Raw genomic sequence first — 27217 nt, forward strand, 5'->3', positions numbered from 1 at the left:
AGTGAGCTCAGGAAAAAGATACATGAACAAAATGACAGTATCAACAGAGAAAATATTATAAAGAACCAAACAAATATTGGAGCTAAAGAATACAATAACCAAATTTAAAAACTCACTAGTGGGGTTCAATAGCAGACTTAATGAAGCAGAAGGAGGAATCACATAAATCAAAGAGGTCATTTGAAATGATCTATTTAGAGGAGCAAAAAGAAAAAAATGAAGAGGAGGCTTGGTGCAGTGGCTCACAGCTGTAACCCCAGCACTTTGGGAGGCTGAGGTGGGCAGATCACAAGGTCAGGAGTTCAAGACCAGCATGGCCAACATGGCAAAACCTCATCTCTACTAAAAATACAAAAATTAGCTGGGTGTTGTGGTGCACACCTGTAATCCCAGCTACTCAGGAAGCTGAGGCAGGTGAACCGCTTGAATCTGGGAGGTGGAGGTTGCAGTGAGCCAATATCATGCCATTGCACTCCAGCCTGGGTGACAGAGCAAGACTCCATCTCAAAAAAAAAAAAAAAAAAAAAAGGGAAGAAAGTCTAAAGGACGTATGGAACACCATCAAGCAGATCAGTATACACATTGTGAGAATTACAGAAGGAGAAGGTAGAAAGGGAGGAAAGTATATGGGAAGAAATAATGGTCAAATATCTGGGGAAAGAAAGAAACATTCAGATTCAAGAAGCCCAGTGGATCCCAGTTAGGAGAACTCAGAAGACCACACTGAGCACATTGTTGTCAAATTGTCAGAAGTTAAAGACAAAAAGAGAATTTTGAAAGCAGGAGGAGAAAAGCAACTCGTACAAGGGCACCCCAACCAGACTATCAGAAGATTTCTCAACATGAACTTGCAGGCCAGAAGGACATAGGGTAATATATTCAAAGCAATGAAAGAAAATTACGAAGTAAGAATACTATATCTAGGAAAACTGTCTTTTGGTTAGGTGTGGTGACTCACACCTGTAATCCCAGCACTTTGGGAGGCTAAGGCAGGCAGCTTACAAGGTCAGGAGTTTGAGATCAGCCTGGCCAACGTGGTGAAACGCTGTCTCTACTAAAAATACAAAAAATTAGCCGTGCATGGTGGTGCGTGCCTGTACTCTCAGGTACTCGGGAGGCTGAGGTAGGAGAATTGCTTGAACCCAGGAGGCAGAGGTTGTGGTGTGTGAAGATCATGCCATTGTACTCCAGGCTGGGCGACAGAACAAGACTCTGTCTCAAAACAGAAAAGGAAAAACTGTCTTTCAGCCAGAGTCAGCGGCTCATACCTGTAATCCCAGCGTTTTGGGAGGCCAGGGCAGGTGGATCACCTGAGGTCAGGAGTTTGAGACCAGCCTGGCCAATATGGTGAAACCCCATTTGTACAAAAAATACAAAAATTAGCCCAGTATGGCAGGGGACACCTGTAATCCCCGCTACATGGGAGGCTGAGGCAAGAGAATTGCTTGAACCTGGGAGGTGGAGGTTGCAGTGAGCCAAGATTGCACTATTGCACTCCAGCCTGGGTGACAGAGTGAGACTCAGTCTCCAAAAAAGAACAAAAAAGGAAAAGAAAAAGAAAAGAAAAACTGTCTTTCAAAAACAAAAGAGAAATAGATGTTCCTAGATAAATAAAAGATAAAAGTGTAGGGTGTTCATGACCAGTAGACTTACAAGAAATGATAAAGGGAGGCTTTTAAAGTTGAAATGAAAGCTCGTGATATAGTAACACAAAACCATATGAAAATGCAAAGCTTATAGATAAAGGTATATATATATGGACAAATACAGCATACTATAATGATGTGGATAAATCACTTTTAACTCTGGTATAGAATTTATACCTGCTAGATATTAAAAACAAATGTAATTATAAAAATAAGTCAATGGATACACAATAGAAAACGTGTAATTTGTTATATCAGTTACATAAAGTGTGGGAGTGGAGAAGTAAGAGTAGAATTTGTAGATGTGATTGAAATTAGCTTAAAATAGATGATTATACCTATAAAATGTTTTATATAAGTCTCATAGTAACAACAAGGAAAATGCCTAGATTCAACAACAAAAAGAGAAAAGAATCAAAGTAAGTCACTATAAGCAACAGAACACAAAGGAAGTCATCAATATAGAAAAAGACAAAACTACAAAAGCTACAAAACAATTAACAAATTAGCAATAATAAGTTCCTCACTCTCAGTAATTACTTTAAACTCAAATAGAGAAAATTTCTCAGTCAAAAGACATAAAATTGCTAAATTGATAAAATTTAAAAAAATGGAACTATATGCTGTCTATAATAGTCTTATTTGAGACTCAAAGACACACATAGGCCGAAAGTGAAAAGGGATGGACAAAGATATTCTGAGAGTTAATTTAAAAAAGCAAAAAACAAAAAACTGATATCCTTAGCTAAACTGAAAACAATTCAAAAGACAGCAGGGTGGCTATGGTTAGAGTTTAAGTCAAAATCTCTAATAAAAGACAAAGAAGGACATTATTTAATTATAAAAGGGTCAATTCACCAGGAAGATATAACAGTTATAAGTGTATGTGCACCCCACATACGAGCCAAATATATGAAGCACATTTTTACAGAACTAAAGGGAGAAATAGCAACACAACAATGGGAGATTTCAGTAACCCACTTTTGATAAATGATGTTACAAGACAGATAAACAATAAGGAAACAGAGGACTTGAGCAATACTATGTACCAAATGGACATAATGGAAATAAACAGACCATTCCACCCAACAGGAATTGAGTTTTGAAACACATTCTTCTCAAGTGCACATTCTCCAGGATAAGTCACACGTTATGTCAGAAAACAAGCCTTAACAAATTTTTAAAAATTGGAATTATACCAAGTATCTTTTCTGACCACAGTGGCATGAAACTAGAAATAATAGCAGGAGGAAAACTGGAAACTTTATACATACAGGGAAATTAAACAGCACACTTTTGAACAGCCAGTGGGTCAAAGAAGAAACCAAAAGGGAAATTGGAAAATATCTTGCAACAAACAAAAACAAAAATACAGCATACCAAAACATATGGGATGCAACAAAAGCAGTACTAAGAGTAAGGTTTTAGGGTGAACACCTACGTTTAAAAAGATTTCAAATAAACAACCTAACTCTTCACCTCATGGAACTAGAAAAAGAAGGATAAACTAAGCCCAAAGTTAATCAAAGAAATGATATAAGGATTTCAGCAGAAATAAGCAAAATAGAGCATAGAAAAACAATAGGAAAATAGTCAACAAAACAGAGTTGGTTTTTTGAAAAGATCAACAAAATTGACAAATCATTAGCTAAACTAAGGAAAGAAGAGAAAACACAAGTATATAAAAAATGAAAGAGAAGACATTACAACTGATGCCACAGAAATAGAAGGTTTGTAAGATCCTATTATGAACAATTACATGCCAAAAAATTGGATAACCTAGGAGAAATAGATCAATTCCTAGAAATGTACAACCTACCAGGACTGACATGATGAAGTGGAAAATCTGAACAGACTTGTAACAAGTAAGGAGATTGAATCAGTAATCAAAAACCTCCAGAGAAAAGTCCAGAACCAGATGGCTTCAGTGGAGAATTCTACCAAACATTTAAAGAATAATTAACAGAGAAGCAGTGCTTCTCAAACTCTTCCAAAAAATTGAAGAGGTAACCCTTCCAAATTCATTTTATGAGAACAGCATTACTCTGATACCAAAGCCAAAGACATTCCAAGAAAAGAAAACTACAGGCCATTATCTCTTACAAATACAGATGTTAAAATTCTCAACAAAATAGTAGTGAACTTAATTTTTTTTTTTTTCAGATAGAGTCTTGCTCTGTTGCCCAGGCTGGAGTGCAGTGGCACAGTCTCAGCTCACTGCAACCTTGGCCTGTTGGGTTCAAGGGATTCTCCTGCCTCAGCCTCCCAAGTAGCTGGGACTACCAGGCACGTGCCTCCATGCCCAGCTAATTTTTTGTGTTTTTAGTAGAGACGGGGTTTCACCATGTTGGCCGGACTGGTCTCTAACTCCTGACCTCAAGTGATCCACCCGCCTTGGCCTCCAGAAGTGCTGGGATTACAGGCGTGACCCACTGTGCCTGGCCTAGTAAACGTAATTAAATAGCACATTAAAAGGATCATATACCATCACCAAGTGTCAGTTATCTCTGGAACGCAAAGATGGTTCAACATATGAATATTAATGATATTACATTAAAAGAACAAAGGATAAAAATATTTTCATACATGCAGAAAAAGCATTTGAAAAAACTGAACGCTGTTTTCTGATAAAAACTCATCAGACTGGGAATAGAGGGAAATTACCTAAAGAAGAAAATATCCTTTAGAAGGAATAGAAAGAAATAAAGACCATAAACTAAAAGCTCAAAGCTAATATTGTACTCAAGGTTGAAAAACTAAAAGCATTTCCATTAAGATCAGCAGCAAGACAAGGATGCTTACTCATGCTGCTTTATTCACCATAGTACTGAAAGTCATAGAGCCATTAGTCAAGAGAAAGGCATCAAAGTTGGAAATAGTAAGATTATCTATGTTCACAGATATGATCTTAAATGTAGAAAACCCTAAGGATTCCCCCCAAAAAGTAAACTGTCAAGAACTATTAAAAACATTCAGCAAACTTGCAGGATTCCAAATCAACAAACAAAAATTAGTTGTGTTCTTATACACACAAAAATATTAATTACCTGGAAGGGAAATTAAGAAAACAGTTTCGTTTAAAATAAAATCCAAAAAAATGAAATACTTAGGAATAAACTGAAAAAGGTAAAAGACTAGTACAGACTAGTTTTGAAAACTACAAAACATTGCTTACAAAAATTTAGGAAGACACATAACTGTAAAGACATCTCATATTTATGGATTGAAAGAATTAATATTATTGAATGTCTTTATTACCCAAAGCAACGTACAGATTCAGTGCAATTCCTCTTAAAATCCCAGTGGCAGCTTTGCAGAAATAGGAAAAAACAATCCTAAAATTTGTATGGAACCACAGAAGACCCTGAGTAACCAAAACAACCATGAGAAAGAACAAATCTAGGGGACTCTCACTTTCTGAATTCAAAACAAATTGCCAAGCTGCAGTAATCAAAACAGTATGGTACTGGCATAAAGATAGACATTATAGGCTGATAGAACGGAATAGAGAACCCAGAAACAAACGCAAGCATATATAGGCAAATGTTCTTTGACGAGGGTGTCAAGACTATACAATGGGGAAGGAATAATCTCTTCAACAGATGGTGCTGGGGGAACTGGCTATCCACACACAAAATAATGAAATTGGATCCTTATCTTGGAACATATAAAAAAATCAACTCAGATTAGAAACTTAAATGTGAGACCTGAAACTATGAAACTTAAAAAAAAAAAAAAAGAGAAAACCCTATAAAATTGATTTTGGCAATTATTTCCAGGATATAACATAAAAAGCACAGATCAAAAAAAAAAAGAAAGAAAAAATAACAGATGCACAAAGGGGACTATGTCAAATGAAAAAGCTTCTGCTCAGCAAAGGAAACAATCAGCAGAGTGAAAAGGCAACTTACAGAATGGGAGAAAATATTTGCAAACCGTATATCTGATAAAAATGCGCTAAAGACTTACGCAGACATTTCTCCAAAGAAAGTGTACAAATGGCCAACAGGTATAGAAAAAGATGCTGAACATCACTAATTACCAGGGAAATGCAAATCAAAATCACAATGAGATAACCCCTCATGCCTGTCAGAATGGCCACTGTCAAACCGAAAAACACCAAGTGTTGTTGAGGATGTGGACAAATTGGAACCTTTGTATACTGTTGGTGGAAATGTAAAATGGTGTAGTCACTGTGGAAAAACAGTATGAAGTTCTTCAAAAATTTAAAAATAGACCGGGTGCAGTGACTCACGCCTGTAATCCCAGCGCTTTGGGAGGCCAAGGCAGGCAGATCACGAGGGCAGGAGATAGAGACCATCCTGGCTAACACAGTGAAACCCTGTCTCTACTAAAAATACAAAAAATTAGCTGGGCCTGGTGGTGGGCACCTGTAGTCCCAGCTACTCAGAAGGCTGAGGCAGGAGAATGGCATGAACCTGGGAGGTGGAGCTTGCAGTGAGCCGAGATCAAGCCACTGCACTCCAGCCTGGATGACAGAGTGAGACTCCATCTCAAAAATAAAAAAAATTAAAAATAGAACTACCATACGATCCATTAATCTTTCTTCTGGATATTTATCGAAAAGAATTGAAGTCAGTGTATTGAAAAGCTATTCCCATGTTTGTTGCAGCGTTATTCACAATAGCAAAGAGATGGAGACAACCTAAATGTCCATTGATGGGTGAATGGACAAAGAAAATGTGGTATGTACATACAGTGGAATATTACTTGACCACACACACACAAAAAAGGAAATCTTGCCATTTGCTACAATACAAATTGGCCTGAGGACATTATGCTAAGTGAAAATAGTCACAAAAAGATAAATGCCGCGTGATTCCACTTATGTGCAGTATCCATGGTGGTCAAACTCAAAGGAACGGAAAGTAGAATGATGGTTCCCAGGGGCTGGAACAACGGCGAATTGGAAATTTGCTATTCTGTGGGTATAAAATTTCAGTTATACAAGGTGAAAAAATTCTAGAAATCTGCTGTACAACATTGTGCTTATTTAAAATTTTGTTAACAGGGTACATTTCATGTTGTGCACTTTTCATAAAAATAAAGAGAAATTGGTGTTAAGCCTTCAAACCCATGGAAGAATAAAGAGGAAGAGACTGAGAGGATTTAGGACATATCATTCTGTGCCCATTGTGTCCTTACCATTTTAGTTGGTTTTGAGAAACCTGGTGGTTTTTCACAAGAGTGGCTATGTGGAAACATAGAAGGATATTTTTCAAAATCTACTCAAAAGTAGACAGAGAATTTGGTACAGGTAGGGAAGAGAATACAAATGCTCCCACCTCACCACTGCTTAGCTGCCCCCCAGCCCTTTTTTAGGAAATCAGCATCAGATTTCCAAACAAACAAAAACCTCTTCAGGCATTAGTCCCAGTAAAGGTAACATTCACCAAATACCTGGGTGTGCCGAGTCATTCGACAGAATTCCAAGCATGGCTTATGGTGATAACATCCTTTCCACAGTTCAGCCTGGTTGTATAATGGGATAGGGGGTAGATTTACCTCATTTTACGCAGGGACAGACAGAATCAATATCTTTCTTGCTCTTTTACTCTCTTGTGATCTCTCTCCTGCTTGCTTTTAATTAGCTAACAGAGAAACGTGCATTTGTACATTATTCTTGTAGGCAGAATATTACTGGTAGTTTTCGGAGCCCTAACTGGATAGCTTGGTGCATGTTCATTTGAAGACACTTTTTCAACCCAGCTGTGATCTTGTCATGAATTTGATCCTGTTCCTGTGTCCTTGTCATTGATGTGTATGCCATGGTTGTGGTTGTATCAGTCACCATCCTGGACACTTAAGAATAAGTCTAGTCAATTCCCAAAATGTTTCTCTTTTTGAATTTGCACTCCAGTTAGTTTAGGTGATGCTTTTATTTGCCTTTTTGACTCTTTACAGCAAACTTCTTAGGACTTGATCTGTCTCAGTCACCTCTGTATCCCCAGAATACAAAGCAATACAACGTAACATGCACAGTAAATATTTTTTGAATGGGTGCATGGCTGAATAGTTATTTAAAGCTAAATTGACTTTTCTTAATTTTTTTATCAGATGAAAAAATCATTTGACTTTAAATTTGGGTTCTCTAAGAAAAAGCCAGAAATTGCATTTTTAAGGAAGATCTTTTATATGCCTAATTGCCTTTTTTTTTTTGCGTTTGTTTTCGTATTAAAAAATACTGAATACCCTCTCTATTTCTCTTTAAAACTCCTAAAATTCTCTCTGCCCCAAGAATCTTTCTCTCTAAGGCGAATGTTGAAATGCTTAAAAATATTGACTGAAAAATGAGATTTTTTCCTCTTACGTCTTGATTAATATTTAGTATTTACTATATTTTAGGTCTAATCGTTATATGAAAGTAGCCATTCTGTACAGGTAAAGGAAAAAAGTGGCAGTAATTGATTCAAGATCAGTCAATCAATAGGTAGTTAGACAATTAGGCAGTTAGATCATCTTTATTGGAATAAACTATTGTTATCCCTTATTTTTCAACCAGCAAGCAACTCAGCTATTACGGTAATAATACAAATGTAGATGTTTGTTACTGTTTAGTCTTGTCTTCACAGTAGTTTGGCAATTCTGTAAGTACCTAGGTGGGAAGGAAAGCACAGCTGTTCAGCCTAGTTTGTATTTTAACCAGCAAAGCACATTAAAAACATTTGTAAGATTTGTGTTTTGTGGGTGCTTCTCTTTTATTTTTGTAGCCCTGCCGCATGAGAGAAAAGAGCTTTTTTCCCTTAGTGGCAGCTGCGTGATATGTTGTTAGGGAGCTGATTTGGTTTACTAGTTGTGGAGAAACACAAAACTATGTAGACTTCTCCATGGACTATTCGTAAAGGTTGAAATAACTGGCAGTGAGGTATGTGGAGTTTCTGTGAAGGTTGTAAAAATACAAATTATTATAAAAAATAATTTTAAGGCCAAGTGTGGTGGCTCACACCTGTAATCCACCAAGGTGGGTGGATGGCTTGGGCCCAGGAGTTTGAGAGCAGCATTGGCAATATAGTGAGACCTCACCTCTGTAAAACATCAAAAAAATAAAAATTAGCCTGGCATGGTGGCCTGCACCTATCTATAGTCTTTGCTATTCATGAGGCTAGGGCACAAGGATCACTTGAGCCCAGGAGTTCAGAATTACAGTGAGCTGTGACTGCACCACTGTACTCCAGCCTGTGTGTGACTATGCTGGATACTATCTCAAAAATTAATTAATTTAAAATTATAGCTTTGTGTGCAAGGTGTTATATTGTTTATATTAATAATTAATAACAAATGGGAAGTAACCTCTCTGAAACAGAAAAAACTTTAAATATATGTCAAGAACTATGTCAGGTGCTTTGCATATAGTCATTTAATTTCTAAAATGAATGTGTAGGCCAGGTGCAGTGACTAATGTCTGTAACCACAGCAGTCTGGAAGGCTGAAATGGAAGAATCACTCGACTTTAGGGTTTAGGATCAGATCAGCCTGGGCAACAAAGTTTTTATAGAGACCCTGTCTCTATAAAAAAAATTTAAAAATGAGCTGAGTGTGGTGGTGCCTGCCTGTGATCCCAGCTACTCTGAAGGCTGACAGGAGGATCACTGAAACCCAGGAGGTCAAGGCTAAGGCAAACTCTGATCACGCCCCTGCACTCCAGCCTAGGTAAGAGAGCTAGACCTTGTCTCAAAATAAAATAAAAGGATAGACTAAATACAGTCAGTCCTTCATGATGAGGAAATCATTTCATAGAGAGTGTCACTTTACCAAGGCCGTATGGCTGGTGACTGACTCAGATGTTCATGCTTTTTCCCCTAAATCACTCAGAAGATGACATTACTTAAAAGATTGGAGGCTATGAAGTGTTTTCACCAGTAGCAACATGAAAATATTCCAATGATAAGTGAAAAAGTTGGATAGGACATTGTATACATCTTGATGCTGGTATAACTTAGTACTTGAGTAAAATGATCAGAGTAAGATATAAAGATTTAGTGTTTGTATTAGGCTGATGGAATTTTGGGTGTTTATTTTGTAAAATGTCTTTCATTATGTAAGATGTCTATAATTGTGGATAAGTTACTTTCCAATTAAGTATTATTTAAAGAATAGTACATGCAGCATCAATTTATTTCATGAATCAGTGTATCTAAAAACTCTTAATGTTTTTGGTGTGCCTTCTGAAAGACTGTATGGTCATTTGCGCTTGTATTCTTTTTTTTTTTTTTCTAATTTTAGATCATCAAATTATTGGATGGAAAACGATCTCAAACTGTGGGAATCTTGATATCTAGTTTACATTTAGAAATGAAGGATATCCAACAGGGTAAGTCTTTTCTATCACTTTTGTTTTACTTTTTCCATTTTTTAAAAAACATTTCATTCTGAAGAATGTCAAACACATACAAAATTAGAATGCCCTAATGAATCCCATATACCCAATAGTCAGCTACAGAACCATCAACTCACTCTTGTTTTATCTGAAAACACTCTCCTCTCACCAGATAGGTTATTGTGAAGCAAATTTCAGATGCTTTATAAGTCATCTGTTAAAAATGTTAGCACTATTGCTAAAAGATAAGGGTACTTTATTATTTGTTTTACAGATGGGGTTTTGCCATGTTGCCCAGGCTGGTCTCAAACTCTTGGGCTCAAGCAATCTGCCCACCTTGGCCTCCCAAAGTGCTGAGATTACAGGCGTGAGCCACTGCGCCTGGCCCAAGGATACTTTTCCAAACAATACTCCATCCAGTGCCATTATCCTTCCTTTAAAAACATTAATCACAGTTTCTCGGTATCATCACATAGGTAGTTCTAATTTCCCTGTTGTTTGTATACTCACTAATTCATCCATTCATTTATAGTTAAATGAGGATCCAAACAAATTCCATGCGTTGCCTTTGATGTGTCTCTCAAGTTTATTTTAATCCAGAAGTTTCTACCCTCCATTTTTTCCCCTTTGTAATTTATTTGTTGAAGAAACCAGGTCAGTCCTCTTGTAGACTTTCCCACATTTTATATTTTGCTGATCATGTTGCCATGCTTTTATTTATCGTGTTCCCCTGTCCCCTGTTTTCTGTAAACTGTCTGATCTAGAGACTTAATCTGAGTGGAAGAATGCATCCTAGATGCTCTTACGTTTTCTCTCAAGAAGTACAGAATATTTAGTTATCTGTGATGTTAGTGAGCACTTATGATATTTGCCCAGATTCATTATTTCATTAGAAGTTTTCAAAAAAATGATGTACTAATTCCATCATTTCTTCTTTATTAGCTGGAATACTTCTAGGGAGAAACACTTTCCTTCATTTGGTTAATCATTGTTTCTTAATGCTTTCGTTTTCAAAATGTTATTATTTCTATTTGGTTATCTTTGGCTCAATTTTTAGATAAAAGACATTTAAAGAGAAGAGATTTTGTGTGTATATATTTTTATTGGTATCTAGAAAAGTAGACCAGGACACATCATACCTTTTCGAAATCTGTGTCTCGCATGAAAACAATACTCTTCTTTCTCAGTAATTAATTTGATGTAAGTCTTTTGGGGTTTTTTGGGGGGTGGGGGGGATTTTTTTTTGATACGGAATTTCGCTGTTGTTGCCCAGGCTGTAGTGCAATGGCGTGATCTCGGCTCACCACAACCTCCGCCTCCCGGGTTCAAACAATTCTCCTGCCTCAGCCTCCCAAGTAGCTGGGATTACAGACGTGCACCACAACGTACAGCTAATTTTTTAAGTAGAGACGGAGTTTCTCCATGTTGGTCAGGCTGGTCTCAAACTCCTGACCTCAGCTGATCCACCTGCCTCGGCATCCCAAAGTGTCGGGATTACAGGCGTGAGCCACCGCCCCCGGCAAATGTAAATCTTTATGTTGACATTTCACTTATATTTTCTGAATGATAATACAATCTGTTAGACGGTTTCAGTAGAATTTAGTATGGGTTTCACAGTGAAAACATCTGAAACCACACTGCCCTTTAGGTTTCAGTTCACGTTGTTTAGTCGTTTGACTTTGCTGCTCAGCAGAATACCCACAGGTCCTGACCTGCAAGACACTTAAGTTACTTTCACATCACCTGCTACTTTTCCGTTCAAGAGAGCTTTGTTAGGGACTTAAAATTTTACTACATTGTAAAAACTGAAAATTCCACAAAAAACTAAAACATCTTAAATGATAGTCACAGAGCATTCAAATCAGCTATTTAATATTTAAGTTCATTAACAGAGCTGAATACGTAAGTGTGAATATTAAACCTCAGATAAAGTGAGTTTGGCAGAGGGTGGCTAAAAAGGCCTGTCACTGAAATGAGAATGGGATTCTTCAGGGACTTTAGAAGAATCTAAAGTGAGATCTTCCAGAAGAATTGAGTTTCTGATCAATTCACATCAGAAGAATGTGATGTTAGAGCAAGGGAAAAAAAGAAAAAACAAAAACAAATGTCTTCAGGGGATTTTATAGTCTTTCGGCAAAGGACTGACTTTTTTGAGGCAGTTATTGAAGTTAGATAGGGATTCTTTAGGTATCACGAAAGGGTCTTGTCTTGACAGTGGTTTCCATGAGCCTGGTGAAACTCAAGTGTGCTTGATTTCGTCACCATGATGTGTAATGCCGTGGATGTGAGTTTTCACAACGTCCATATAACCTTAGACTATATTCCATTTGTTTTAAGCATGTCCTGCTGCAGTGTGTCAGATTTCCACATGAATAGAAGTCATTCCAGTCATGTGACAGTCCGGTTACCAGCTCAGGACTGTAAACTTTCCATGGCATTCTAGCCTTATTAGATTGAATGTTTGTTGGGAGTTGAAAAAGATATTTGTGGATCCAGACCTTTTCCAATGTGATGCTCTAGATAAGAACATGCTTCTGCGAAGCGTAAGTGAACTTTCATTTCAGCGTCGGAAATGTTGACTGTAGCATCACAGACTTCTAGGCCTTATGGGAACTTTATTGTTCTTTTTCCTTCCTCCAGCACCTCTGTGATCTACCACAAAGTTGACTTCTGAGTTCTAAAATATCATCTCCATTCCATCTCTTCGTTTAGTAATGCATTCCAGATGAATATGGTGCTATAACTGAAGGTTAGTTTTCTTTTGGAGTCACTGACTGACACTGGCATCTGAAGGTCATTAGGAGCCCAGGCTGTATCAGTTATATTTCATTCTGAATGTGTGTGTGGAATGTACTTGGCCTTGTGTTGTCACCCTGGTGAAAGGACTCCCTGTGCTGATGTTGGCCTAAAAGGTTTATTTTAATGTGAGAGGGGCTATGGTGAGATGTGATTGGAGGAGGCCAGCTGGCCGCCAGGCAAGGTCTCACAGCAGATCAGTCCTGGTGAATGACCACAACTCAGAGGGTGTTCTTCAGCCCTATGGTCATATATTCATCTTTAGCCACGCACTAAGCCCAGAGGCCTTAACTCGTACTTTCCAAACTCACAAGAAGCTGATGTATAAACCAGAAAGCCAGTATATTCACTTAGACGAGAGTATTCTTATGACAAAAAATAATTGAGTCACATTTGTTCATCATTTTCTCCACATCATTTGTCTCTACATGCCATTTCCCCATTAAAATGTCATTTTCATCACTGTTTCAGCATATGCATAATAAGCACACAGTAAATATTTTCTTGAATGCAAAGAAACAGGCATTAACAGATTTAGAGACAAAATACAGTACATGATTCTCAGAAAAATGTACCATTCAGTTGATAGGAATAGAAGTACTTACAGGCATTCTGGATTGCTTCAGGCATTCCAAGGTTCTGAATGGTAATGACATTTCAATTTTTCTGAAATTGCAACTTTGTCACCTTGATAACAGTTTTGTGTGTTTCAGTCTGCAGTATCTTCCACAAATAGATCATCTGGCTTTTACTGGTTTGGCTCTTTAAGAGCAATCTTCTTTTCTTCTTTTGTAAGAGGAGCACTTCTATGTGCTCTCCCTAGCACAGCCTACACTCTCCATTCAGGAAGAGGAGTTTTGGTGGCCTATATCTTAACATCTGACAGGTAGCAAGGAGCAGGGCTAGTGTTCATTCCTTTATGCATTTCTTTGCCGGGAATTTCTGTGATGATTAAGCATTGTTTGCAAACAACTGGGCTAATGTGTCACACATAAAAGTCATATATTCAAGTGTTCATTGAATTTAATTGAATTTTTTAAAAATACAGACTTAAACTAGATAGGATCAGAATGCCTTGTATTCTATTCCAGTGCATTTGGACAACACTGCCTGCTTGCCTGCCTTCTTTCCTTCCAAAAAACTGTATTGAGTGCCAGCTCCGTATCAGGTGTCGTGACTACAACAGCACATAAGATCAGACTCTACCATCCTCAGACACACCAGGGATGGTGGCAGAGATGTAAAGCAGCCCGACACTACAGTAGAATTGGCTATGAAGTAACAGAGCAGGATCTTGACTCTTCCTGTAAAAGTTAAGATTAAGTCTGAGAGGATGAAATAGTGGTCATCACACAGAGATGGAGCTTTTCCAATTGAGGAAAGAGCATGAAACACAACCTGTGAAAAACAGACATATGTAATCCCTGACTTCGGGAGGCCAAGGCGGGTGGATTGCTTGAGCCCAGGAGTTCGAGACCAGCCTGGCCAACATGGCAAAACCCCATCTCTACAAAATACAAAAATTAGCCAGGCATGGTGGCGCGAGCCTGTAATCCCAGCCACTTGGGAGGCTGAGGTGGGAGAATTGCTTGAGCCTGGGAGGTGGAGGTTGCCAAGATCACGCCACTGTACTCCAGCCTGGGCGACAAAGCAGGACTCCATCTCAAAAAAAAAAAAAAGAGAGAGAGAGAGAGACACAGCTGGAGTATATAGATTGTATATATGAATGTGGGTTGTTTTAGGATAGAAGGCCAGAAACACAAGCAGCATCCAGACCAGGAAGATCCCTGAGTAGCATCACAAGAAATGTTTAGATTATTGCATCAGTAATGGGGACAAGAAACCTCAGAAGGGCCTTGTTGTGATCTGATTTTGAATGCAACAGTATCCATCACACCGTTTCATGGCAGACTGGCCTCTAATGCTTGGCATGCTTGGCCAACACACAGATCTCTTACTTCACTTTGTCCCACCTGCATCTCATCTCACTGCACTCTCGCCAGCTACAGTGGTATTCTCTGATTTCTTAAAGAGGCCAAGTACTTTTCTTACCCTTTGTCGTTGATTGCACAACACATTTTGAATGAACAGCACTGCACGCTCCCTCTGTTTGAAACACGTTTCCATCCCACTCTCTATGTAGCAAGGTGTTTTTCTTTAGGTTTCAGCCTAAATGTCACCTCCTAGGAGAGCTTTCCTAGGTCCTCCCACCCTAATACGGGTCATCCTAATTTAATACTCTTATTTCCTTCACAGCAATTCATATTTTATTTGTTCATCTACTTATGTTTTTATTTACATCTACCACCAGAATATAAGCTCCAAGGAGGAGCCTGCTCACTGAGGTATCCCCAGCACCTTGCACCTGTGTCTGGCACCCAGGTGACGATCATGAAGTGCCTGTTGAGTGAATAAACAACAATAGGACTGAAGGTGGAGAAGTCCTTTAGAAGGGATTGTATTTGTTCAGGTGATACATGACAAAGGTCGGAACTGAAGCTATGTCTGTAGAAATGTAGAGAAGAGACCATGCAGGAGGGATATTTGGAGAGAGAATTGCTGCAGTTGCTCACATCAGATGCAAGGAGTACTAGAGAAGACATTTGGCTGTGCCTTGGGTTTCTGGCTTCAGCAGGAATGTGTATAATGGTGCCCCAAACCAGAAACTGAAAACACAGGTGTAAAAGCAGGGCTTGGAGCATAAAGGTAAATTCTGTTTTGGATGATTTGAGTGTGAGAAGACTGGAAACATCTCAGCTAAAGTGTTCAGTGAGCACCTAAAAATCTACCTTTGTGCTAGTGGTAAGTGGATAGGGCTAGGTTAGACATCACATACTCCCAAAAGTAACCTTTATCCGTTTGTTTCTACCCAAGATAGTGTTTGCTGTCTTGTAGAAGAAAGCCAAATCCGTATGCCGGCTGAGGTTGAAAACAGTGAATCACTAAAGGAAAAGCCTTGGTTGTGGAGGAGGAAGGTTTCAGGAGGGTCACCATAATACCAAAAGTACTTGCATTTGGTCCAGGGGAGACTCTCAATAAGTGATTTACTTACTTCCTGCTGCTTTTCCATCTGCTAGATAGGATGACTTACATTTAAAAGCATTTGGCATCCTTGGTCACAGTGACTGCCTGCATGATTGCAAATTAGTGTTTTCATTCCACGTTAGTGAGTTCCTCTTCTTCTTATCCCAGGGGAGATAGAAAATTGCTGTTGACTATTCTTGATATAAACGTTTATACGCATTGCAACAGACTAGATGCCAGAAACCTCTGGCATTCATTTGGAATTTCCCATACACTCAGAATTCGTATTTATAATATTTAAATAACGTCAAGATAAAACATTCTTTATTTAGTTCTTACTAGTTCAGAACGTCAGTTTGAGAGATCAGCTGCAACACTGGCTTTCTTTCTGTTTGGGAATCTCAGTTCAAAATGTACAAAAGGGATGTCAGTTATGTGCTCAGGCTAAAACCCAGGTCTGAGAATGCCCGCTGGACCTTGTTCCTTTTTGCCTTAATAATTGCCAGAAATCTTTGTCAGAGTTTATGCAAGTTGTCTAAAACATAATGAATTTGACAAGGCATCTGAAATCCAACATAGCTTATCTAGGACTTTCCTGAGGAACAGTCTCAGTCTAGCCTAGAAGAGCATCTGCTCAAAAGGCTTATGGTCTTCAGAATTTTTTTTATCATGCACCTCTAACAGTAAAAAGTTTTTGTGCATGCTTCTCAAGGTCTATTTTCTAAAATATATAAGTGTATGACAGAACTAATAGGTGTGTTATAAAGTATATGCAAAAATATGAATTAAAATAAGATTAGTAATATTTTTAAATGTCTTGCTAATTTTGATGGCTTTGGGTTCTCATGAGCCTGATATCTCAAGGCTCAATATGCAATTACAGTGAGTCTCATTATTAGCAATAGTGAAGTTAAACCCACATTTTCAATAGCCTTAGTGATAAATTCTATTTATGGGGATCAATTTCTTGGCAGATGTCATTTGGCTATCCTCGTTTTTACCTGCTTCCATAACTGATGAAGAGTTTGTACTAGCAACCAAAGTGTCTGCTCTGCCTTTTTCCTATTGTTGACGGATTATCTTAAATCTGGGGTTTCACCGCAGGAGGCTTTTGAAGCCAACTTGTTTATTTTGTGAAGTGTAGTTAAAACCAGATTTTAGAATAAGAAAACTTCATTTAATACCCCCCCATCACAATATGTTGAAAGCAAAGGAACAAATGAGGATGCCATGTCTGAAAGAGTTTATCCACCAAAAGTGCCATGTGATTCTGACCTGCTGACATACAGACTAAATAAATGGGCAGTTTCAATTAACTTATTAAATATAGGTAGAGCTAAATTTTTTTAAATGTTAGGTAAATATAAGTAGTCACTCTAATATTTTCCTTTCATTTTTCACCTTTTCCTCACTCCCGCTGCGTCTAAAACACCTAAGCAGTGGGGCTCCCACCTACCCTTTCTAAACCATTCTGCATTCCTTCACTCGCAGAGCTGAGTCCAGAAAGCAGAGCGTGGCATTTCTTTGTACTTTACCTTCAGGCAACTGGCTGAGACCATCCAGTCTGCCTGGAATGTAATTTTGGCTTAAAAGAACCAGAACTAATGGACAAACAGAAGCAGCTTAGCCCAAACTGTTTCTCATTCCACTGCCCTCTGGAGAATAGAGGGGATATAGAAGGGGAAGTTTTGTGAATTGTATGCTCTATGCCCTTCTTTGAGGTTTGAACCATGGACAATTTTAATTGTACCTATAAAAGGAGACCTTGGGCAACTTCAGGCATAGTACATGCCTGGACTTAGGCGAGAAGTGGGATTTTTGCTTTACGAGATTGAGTGATTTTGAAGTTTTGTAATAGATTAGATAAGTATCCCTTTTGCGATTGTCCATTTCTTCCACCTCCCAGGCAGCTCCTGTTCACAGTGTGTTTTATACTTGTCTCTTACTCCATCAGAGCCCAGGTTAACATGACACAGTAACAGGCATTTAGCAATTTAGATAAGATTATAAACTATACTATATTCTCTCTCTTTTTTTTTATCTGTTTGGATGCAACTTTTGTTTGTGTTTCTTCATGTGCTGTGTGCCTTAGTTTTCCTTTTTAGTCAATTTTGGCATGCAGTGTAAAATTACAATTATTGCTATATATTCAAGAAAATTAGACTTTATGTTACTAGAGATTTTATTTTCTTTTTATTTAAGATAAGGTATTTTCAAGTTCCAGGCTTCTTTTTTTTTTTTTTTTTAAGAAATTCTGTCTGCTGTGACTTAGCTGCAATATTATTTTTGAAGAACTGCAAATAGTTTGTAACAAAGATTAAAGCTTAATCATTTTATTGCATATGTCAAAATAGCATTTAGAAGTGAACTACGTATTAGCATGAATTAAATAATGGTGGAACTATGAATGTATATACTAAGTAAATGAAATTTTATTTTATTTTATTTTATTTTATTTTATTTTTTTGAGACGGAGTCTCGCTGTATCGCCCAAGCTGGAGTGCAGTGGCGCGATCTTGGCTCAATACAGGCTCCGCCTCCTGGGTTCACGCCATTCTCCTGCCTCAGCCTCCCTAGTAGCTGGAACTACAGGCGCCCGCCACTATGCCCGGCTAATTTTTTGTATTTTTAGTAGAGACAGGGTCTCACCGTGTTAGCCAGGACGGTCTCAATCTCCTGATCTTGTGATCCACCCACCTCGGCCTCCCAAAGTGCTGGGATTACAGGCGTGAGCCACCGCGCCTGGCCCTTGAAATTTTCATAACGTGGGCTGTATGTGGTTCCCACTCTGGGATTGCTGATTAACGTAAAAAGCATGTGATGCCATTTAGAGACCAGGATTTCTTTGTAGTCTTCTGTGGGTAGTTTGTTCTTCATTGGTTAATTCATTGAAATTTTTTTTTAAGTGGTAAGGATTTTAGGTGGAATGATTATTTGTAGCTTCACATCTATGAAAGATGAAGGAGGTACAGTCTTGGTCCAGTAAATTACCACTGCCTTGGAGGATAGTTGGGGTGATTGTAGAATTGAGCTTGGGAAACCAAGCAGTGTGACTTTGTGCCTTAGTTTCATCATCTGTAAAACTAGAAACAACAAACGCACCCACCTCATATGATTAAATACAAAACACTTAGAACAATGCCTGGTACAGAGGAAGCTGCCAATAAATCCTATCAGTTATTAAGTATTAATCCCCAGTAAAGTCTGCCTGCTGTCCTCACCCTCTGGTGGAGTGGACAGAGATTCTTTTAAGCTGCTACTTAATTGGTGCCCGTAAGCATCTCATTTGGATACTTGCATAGAGTGAGGATTTGTGCATATCTGGGTTTGCACAGGTGTGCCTGGTGCTTATTGGGGATGGAACCTAGTGTCCAGTAGGAGAAGCGCAAGGTCTAGGTTATAGGAGAACTGACCGTTTCGAAGAGGCTTGTTACAGAGCTCTTCAGCGGGAGCAGACGCGTCCAGTCCCCTGGCCTAGCCTCTGAGTGGTCCTTCCACGCTCCACACCCCTCTCTGCGGGCTCCCCTTCTTCCCACTTCTTGCAGTTTTTTTCATAGACTTGGTCTTTGCTCTCAGGAATGACTTCATTGTTGGGAGGGAAAACTGTGGGAAGATGTTTCTGCCTTCCCTTTCCTCAACTCTCACATTCTACTACTGCCTCTTCCCGTGAACCCCATGCTCTCGTTTCCTTTGTAGAGGTCAGGCAGTAGGTTTGTCAGAGTTTTGTGGGATATAGGTGGCATGAGAGTTTAAAAAAACCAAGTCCTTTTATATGTCTTTCCCTGCTCTGTTCTCTTTCTCTTCCTGTTGGAATTTTTATCGAGTTCTGAAAAATATCAGTATTTTGGGCAAAGCAGCTAAGTTTTATGGTGGCTGTTCGAGAGTTAACATTGTAAACAAAATAATTTCTACTAATAGAGTCAAATAATCCTATCAAGCTTTGCTTTCCTGGCCTGGACTTGACTATATCTAGTCCATTTGCAAAACATTATTACATACCCACTTTGTGCAAGAGGCTTAAGTCAGTCACTTAAGGAAATAAAAAGAGGAATAAAATGGGCTACGTACAAATCATTCTCAAAACCACCATCAGCCAAAACCTGGTGAGCTAATCCAACCATACCTGCCTGTGGCATCTCCCACACTTCAGATGACCAGATTCACTTTGGCTCATCTCAACAGACTACGTAAGGTATCCCTTTCTCACCACCGCGTCCCATGCTTCTTGCTCAAAGGTGCTCCTTCAGTCAAAAAGAACAGCTCCCTTAAATAACTCTGCCCATCTTTTTACTAATTAGAAGCCCTTCGAATAGCAAGCACGTTCTGTTTATTTGGACATGGTACACTTGGAGATAGAAGTGTTCAGGGCTGAGAAATGGCCGGAGAGCTGAGAGAATCCTGCATGTTCTTTCTGCGTAACCCTGGTCTCGTGAAAAGCCATCTCTTACCCGGAGAGGGAATTTTCCTCTTGTGTAAGACCCTGACCCTGTGCATGTGCCTACAAAGCAGGCACGTAGTTTTTATGTGTGCCTGTTAGTTTGAATTTGTGATACGGATCTGCTTTTTGTCCCTGCTGACGGTTATTATATCTTAATGGGCGAAACACTACTCTAATGATCCTTGTGTATATAATTCTTGTGGTACAGAGCAGGCACCAGAGGACCACATAAAAATGTTTGCCTCAATTTCCCTGCAAAAAAGAAGCCCAGGAACCAGACTTGACCAAGTAACAGATTTTTAAAGGTAAAGGAACCCAATAAAATTACCAGCTTTTCACAGCGTGTGCCTACTTCCTTTTGACATATTGTGAGGTGTAGGTGAAATATTCTAACTGAACTGACAGTGTGAGTGGGACAACTAAGGAGGGAAGGAGATAAAAGTAAAAACCACCAGCAATGATTGATATTGCAGTAGCAATGAGCTGTTGGGGTCTCCCCTTTGTGGACTTGACACTTCACCTTTCTGACACCATCTGCAGGAGTGTTGGTATAATGAGACCTATACAGATGGGAACAAAAGCTGGGATTACTTGGAATTACTGTATCCGAGCTTTGAGGCTTGCTGTAAAATTACATAGGCTTGTATTTGTTTATTCAACTTATGAGAGGTGTGCCTGTGTGCACACATGCATAGAAGAGACAGAGACAGAAAGTGTTTTTAAAGTATAAAATGGAGGGAGCGATCTGATCCTAGGTGACGCCAAAAATAGTTTAGTTGAATACTGACTTCTTTCCACACTGTGATCATTATGATTACTAATTAATTAGTTAACTAATTAATTGGGCTTATGTAATGGCTAATCAGTTTAATGGTAAGTGCTTGCAAGAATGACTCAATCAGAGGGCATTCATTGATTCTCTAATGCATCGTTCCAGTATTTTGAAAATAGAATTATCAGGTGTGGATTCTGGCTCTCTAGGAAACTAAACTGTATTTATTTGGTGACTAAGACATGGGATTATGTACATGTAAGGCAGTTCTCTTAGACATCCTAGGACTTGGTAGGCTTTTTTAATTTTTAGACTTCTGGCTGATACCCCAACCTTCCCAGGCCAATATTATTCTTACTAGAAATAATACAACTAATTTAATCTCCCTAAGTTCTAGGCTCAGTATCAATGTCTTGACATTGCTAATTCTACCTCTGAATTTTCTTTTACTTTTTAAATTGTATTTTTAAGATCCTTCCTTGGAAGAGGAGAAACTTCAGTGGAATACTTGGCATTGGCCCTAAGTTCATCTCTTTATCTACTTCTTCTTTTACCTGTCCTTTCCTCTCTACTGCATTCCTTTCCCAGTTCCCCGCGGGGGCAGATCAGTGGTCATGCTCATCTCTTAGACTCCCCTGCCTATTTCCGGGGGGATGGTACAAAGCTCTTCCCCTAAACCTGGGCTCAAAGCCTCAGAGTGGTTTGAGACTCTACTTCCCTCAGTCCCCAGAGCTAAAATTCAGAGGTAGAATTAGCAATATCAAGAGCTTGATACTGAGCCTAGAACTTAGGGAGATTAAATTAGTTGTATTTAGCAATGTCACTCTAACGGTGTTCTGTAGTGTGTTTCTTTTTTGCCCTGTCCTTTCTGTCCACACTGTTCAGGGTTTTGCTACCTCTTGCCCACTACAATAGATTCTAAACTAGTCTTTTCAAATTTTGACTTTTTGTGTGTGTAATGTAATTTTGTCCAATTTACTCCTCTATTCATAACTGCTCAACAGCTCGCTCCTGTATAACAAGTGTTTTACAGGTTCATCATGGCGTTCAAAATTCTACAAGGTTTTACCCCAAACAATGTTTGGAGTGTGTCTTTCCAGTCACTTTAATTAATTCTTCAAACCAAAATTGAACTACCTGCCATTGCCTAAACATTTTGTGAGCCGGTCTATTATCTGCTTCTTCTAGCTGGAATGTCTTATATCCTTCCAGTTTACGTTCACTGGCACTTATTGCATATTTACAGATTGTCATTGCATGGATGAATTTAGCTTAATTGTTGGTGATTAATAGATGAGTGTTTTAAGTGTCTACCTAAAGCAATATAACAGTTGAACTTTTACTCATAACCTTTCTTCCTAAGGGGATACAACTATTTCAAACTTTCTTGAATAAGGAAAGGTATTTTCCTTATTCATTCCCTGATAAAGAGAACACTCATTTTTGAAGTTAATTATTTTTATTAGGGAATATTCAGGCAAGCCGTGTAATCTACACCGAGTGTATGAGTTGGGGGCACAATTACGTAACTGCTGGACAAACCTTGATTTTTGGACAGGGTCAGATTGTGAAGAAGCAACCAACCATAATCCAGATACGTGCCTTATAAGGCTGTGTGCCTTTAGAGGCTCTCTGGTTTCTTTTGAAGACCACATGTTCTCTTTGTCAAGAAGCTTTTCCTCCCACCAGCAGAAGGACTCACTCTTCAGGAGTCCTGTGGTATAATCATACCCACAAACATTTACGTTCTACCTGCTGCACCCCTGGTACCACGCTGGGAGACAGTTATCAAGATGCATAAGAAATCAACTGCTGACTGCAAGGCTGTCACAGTCTCGTGGGGGAAGGAAACTGTTATGCAACATACCATCATACAGATTCTTAAAGTATACCATCTTCACCTTATGTAAAATATGACAGAGGTGCCATGGCAGAGGAAAAGACTGAGGACCTAATGATCTGAGGGTCAAGGGATGTCCTTCCGGGGCTTTGACCTCTGTGCCTTGGAGAGATGAAGAAAGGGAGGAAGCCATGGCATATTCAGGAATGGGGAATGACACAGTGCGACTGGAACCCAAGGTGCGTGGAGAACATGGTAGGAGATGAGACTGAAAGTGTAATTGAGGCCAGGCAGGGAATGAGCTTAACAGCCAGGCTAAGGAGTTTGGACTTCGCTGAGTGTTTAAAGGAAGATACTGGAGGTATGTTAAGCATCACAGTAAAATTTTGAAATCCATGTTTTTAAAAAATAACCTTGGTACAGTGAAGGATAGATTGATGAGAAAGATTGAAATTAGAGATAAAAATATGATAATACAGACTCGGAGGTACCTGGCATTTCCCTTAAGACACTTGATCTGTTATTTTTGTAATTAGACTTCTGTGTCATAGACCTTTCCTGTTAATAATGCTTTCTGAAGTTGGGTCTTGAGTGGGGTTTTAAAGGGCTGCAAGGGTTTCACAGTAACTGCGATCAGAAACACCTAAGAATTCTGGAAAGTTGCATTTACAGCACAAATCACTCAGTAGTTGTAGTTTTCTTTCTCTAACTGTTTCCAGATGTTAAAGGGGATGAGGCATTAACAAGCATTAAAACACATTTACAATGTATATATTTGAAATCATGATAGTAATAGCTCATACATACCATTTTGGGCATATACCATGTTCTACATGCTATGCTAAGCATACGTCTTACCTCACTTAATATTTTCAGTAAGTGGTATTAGAGCTGTTTTGTAGATACAATGAAGCTCAGAAAATTTAACACATCAGGATCACACAATGAGTAAATTTTGCTCTATCCATGATAGTCACCTTGATTTTTTTTTTCTGTACCTTGAATGTGCTCCTTTAGAAAAAGAAACTTGTCTTTGCAGTTACCTCTCCCTGGGACGTTATTCTCCAAGATAGCCCCAAAACTGACCTCTGCAGGTCTTCCCTTAAATGTCACCTCCCAAAGAAGCCTTTGTTGATCCTCCTGTCTAATGTTGTACATTTCTCTGTTTTACTTTCTTCATAGTAAATTGTTATCTGAAATTATGTATTTACTTGTTTATTTTCTATCCCCAGTCTAGGATATAAATTTCATGAGATGAAGTATTTTGCACTTCTAACTTAAAAATCCACAGTGTTTTAGAACAGTTTCTGGAGCATCCTGTACATATTCAACAAATATTTATTCAAGGACTGGATGGAGGGATGAATGAATCCATGTCTTCAGAGCCCGTGGTGGTTCTCAGTCCCAGCCTCTCTGGCTGTTATTTTTCTGTTGTGAACACACTGGAAGGGGCACAGCTGACGATATAATCTGAGGAACTGTGTACCTGGGCCCCAGACTGAGTAACTTTTAAAAACTGGATATTTACTTACTAGGAAAAGAAACTCACAGGTCATTCTCTTTCTCATTAGTTAAGATTATTTGATTATATCTAAGCTTGTAATATATAGTTACCCCGGATGCGTGATTAGTTAACATGTAAACATTTTTGATAGATTATTGTTTAGAATTTGACCTTTTCTTATACACTCATGTTGGTTGATTTTTGTAAGAGAATACTGAGATTTACATAAAGTAGACATTGTTTCTGTCTGTTTTGATCTTCAAAGCATTATTCATTTAAAAATGCATGTTCTGTCTGACAAATTAGTGGATTTATATTATCTCCACACACAAAATAACAGTCTTGAGAGGGCAAATCCTTTCTTTCTGACCTTAAACTGCATTTTTCTTTGGTGGTTTCAGATTGGCGTTGGTGGATAAGTGACATTCCTTTGTCTTGGTGGAATCTGAGGTGGCTTAGTTTGTCTCTAGCATGTTAACCTCCTCTTTTCTCTCTGTTCCGCGTACTTAGGAATAACTTGCTGATTAACCCTTAGGAATAGCTTGCTGATTAACCCCTAAGTTTGAGAAGGTGGCCTGCAAAGGAATTTTAAGTACATTTCTTGGTGTTCTGTGAGGTTCCATGATCTTAGCTCACTTAATTAGCTTCGTTAAAATTGTATGAAAGGGTTCATGTGATTCTAAACCACAGAAGAAGCAAAATACCTCAGAAACAACCTGCCCCTTACCTCGATCCCCACCTTTCCAAAAACCACGGTGTAATGCAAATGAACAGAATAATAGTTGACAAGCAAAATTTTAAGGCATTCTAAGTATCACTGGTTGTTTAATAAAATTAATTAGCCTGCCACGGAGAAAATTTATTAGCCTGCTGGTTAATTTCACAATGTAAAGTGAGGGAAGGGAGGTAGGGTTGAGGGAACAAACCCTATTAGTTTTGAATAATTATTTAAAGATGTGGACCTGCTTATTTCAAACACTTTGGTAGCCAAATCCATTAGGGATTTTAAGTCTCAATTTTTGCATCGCAGTATCTATGGGAAGGTACCTCTCTAGATGAAATCATAAGCATATTAGTTAACGACTAAATTAATCTTAAATAATACAGAACAAGTAGAATCCTAATAAAACCATGGGAATGAGAGCCTGCCTGAAGACTGGCTCATGGGAGGTTTCCATAATCTTAATTTGCTATTGATGCAATTATTGCTTTTTCTTGTCTTTTTAATCCAAACAAGATGTTGGCAGTGGCCACGGAAAGGTGCCTGAAATCACATGCCTGAATTCATTTAATTTGCCAACATTGTCTTTTTTCTCTTTCTTTCTTTCTGGTAATGGGCAGGAGTCAGTTCTGGTGCATTAGGTACTAAATCTCTTCAATTACCATCGGGAAGAAAGATTTAAAATTGTGCTGGAAACCTACAAACTGATTTAGTTTTAAAGCACAAACACTTCTCCTGTGGAGCCTAAATTAAACTGCAGAAGGGACTCAGAGCCTGAGGAATTAAACAAGGCAGAGCCAAGACTCAGGCCAATGATAGGAACCATTTTGGTTTCTTTCATTTGAGACCCCTGGTGCGAGAGGAAGGGGAGCAGAAACAAGCTGAGAGGCACAGTTTGTGTAAGAAAGTGCAATACCCTATTAATTGCTTGGAAGCTGGATGTGGAGTAAACGTTGGTGCAGGGGACCTAATCAAATCCCTTATCCTCTTTTCTTTTTGGGTGCTCGGCAGCCATTTTCAATGTGGATGACTCCGTGGTTGATCTGGAGACCCTGGCAGCCTTATATGAAAACGTGAGTGTCAAAGACTTACAGAGCTAGCGTTTCCATATTTATCTTCCCGAGAAATGACTGCGCCGTTCACGTTCTTTGGTAATAAGGGTTTTGACATAGCCTGGAAGAGATTAAGGCATAGAAACACAAGCTTGAATGGGAGTGGATGTGAGGAGCACTGGATTCCTAACTCCCACTGTGGTATCTGGACTAGCAGATCTCATTGCACACTCGCAAGGCAGGGCATCTAAGGTGGACATCACTTATGTGCCCTGGAACCCAGTCCTGTCACTTGCCGGCCAAGTGAATGAAGGTAAGCTGCCTACTGAAATGATAGTGTGCACCGGTGTCTACTTCTGAGGAATGGGGACTGCTAACACCAGCCTGATGGATTGCTGTTAGTCCAGATGAGCTGATGATACTGAATGTGGGAAGGTGTGTAGAATGGTGGGTATGTGTTTTGGATTTAGAGCGAGACAGTCTTAGTTGTGAAGTCCGGCTGTGTCTACCATTGCCTGCCAAGTGACCTTGGGCTAGTTACTTAAACTCCTTAATCCTGTTGTGATCTTCAGTACAGCAGGGATTATAGTAGGCTCTCAATTTTTTTTTTAAATCAAATGAGGATTTAATATATGTAGCAGTAGCAATGTGTTTTGAAAGTCAACAGGACTGTACACATGTAAGGTCTTTTGATTTGGGTTTTAAGTGGACATAACCAGCAGAATTGTCAGGTTCACTTGAGAAGACAACACAGGAGAGTCAGAGTTCCCATGGCTGTTCATTGTTTTGGTTCACTGACTGTTAGGCTACAAAAACATAGATTGAACCACATTCTCTTAAGTAATGGTATTTCCCAGGAAGCTGTCTAGGGCTCTGTAGTATGCTGTGGTCACTCAGTTCAAAAGATGATTCGTTTCCTATTTATGTCCCCTGGGACCTTAAGTTTCTTACGGAAGATTTCCATAGCCTAATAGTCTAGGCCTGGTGGCATCACCAATTCCTTGCTCATTTTCACATCTTTTATATGTATCAGGAGCTACTTACTCTACAAGTGGGTGGGAACTTCTCACGTTTCCATTAGTAAAG

At 38.9% G+C, this 27217-nt stretch overlaps 1 protein-coding gene across 2 annotated transcripts in view; it reads left to right on the top strand.

Moving 5' to 3' along the window:
• FMN1 (formin 1) overlaps positions 1-27217 on the top strand; it is a 388608-nt gene that overhangs the window by 225036 nt on the left and 136355 nt on the right. For both annotated transcript variants that reach the window (XM_011989115.1, XM_011989116.1), the window contains 2 exons: positions 9891-9978; positions 26091-26152. In XM_011989115.1, coding sequence (XP_011844505.1) covers positions 9891-9978; positions 26091-26152 — 150 coding nt within the window. The remainder of the gene's footprint in view (positions 1-9890; positions 9979-26090; positions 26153-27217) is intronic.

This window comes from Mandrillus leucophaeus, unplaced genomic scaffold, assembly GCF_000951045.1.
Source record: "Mandrillus leucophaeus isolate KB7577 unplaced genomic scaffold, Mleu.le_1.0 Scaffold347, whole genome shotgun sequence".
Taxonomy (NCBI): Eukaryota; Metazoa; Chordata; class Mammalia; order Primates; family Cercopithecidae; genus Mandrillus; species Mandrillus leucophaeus.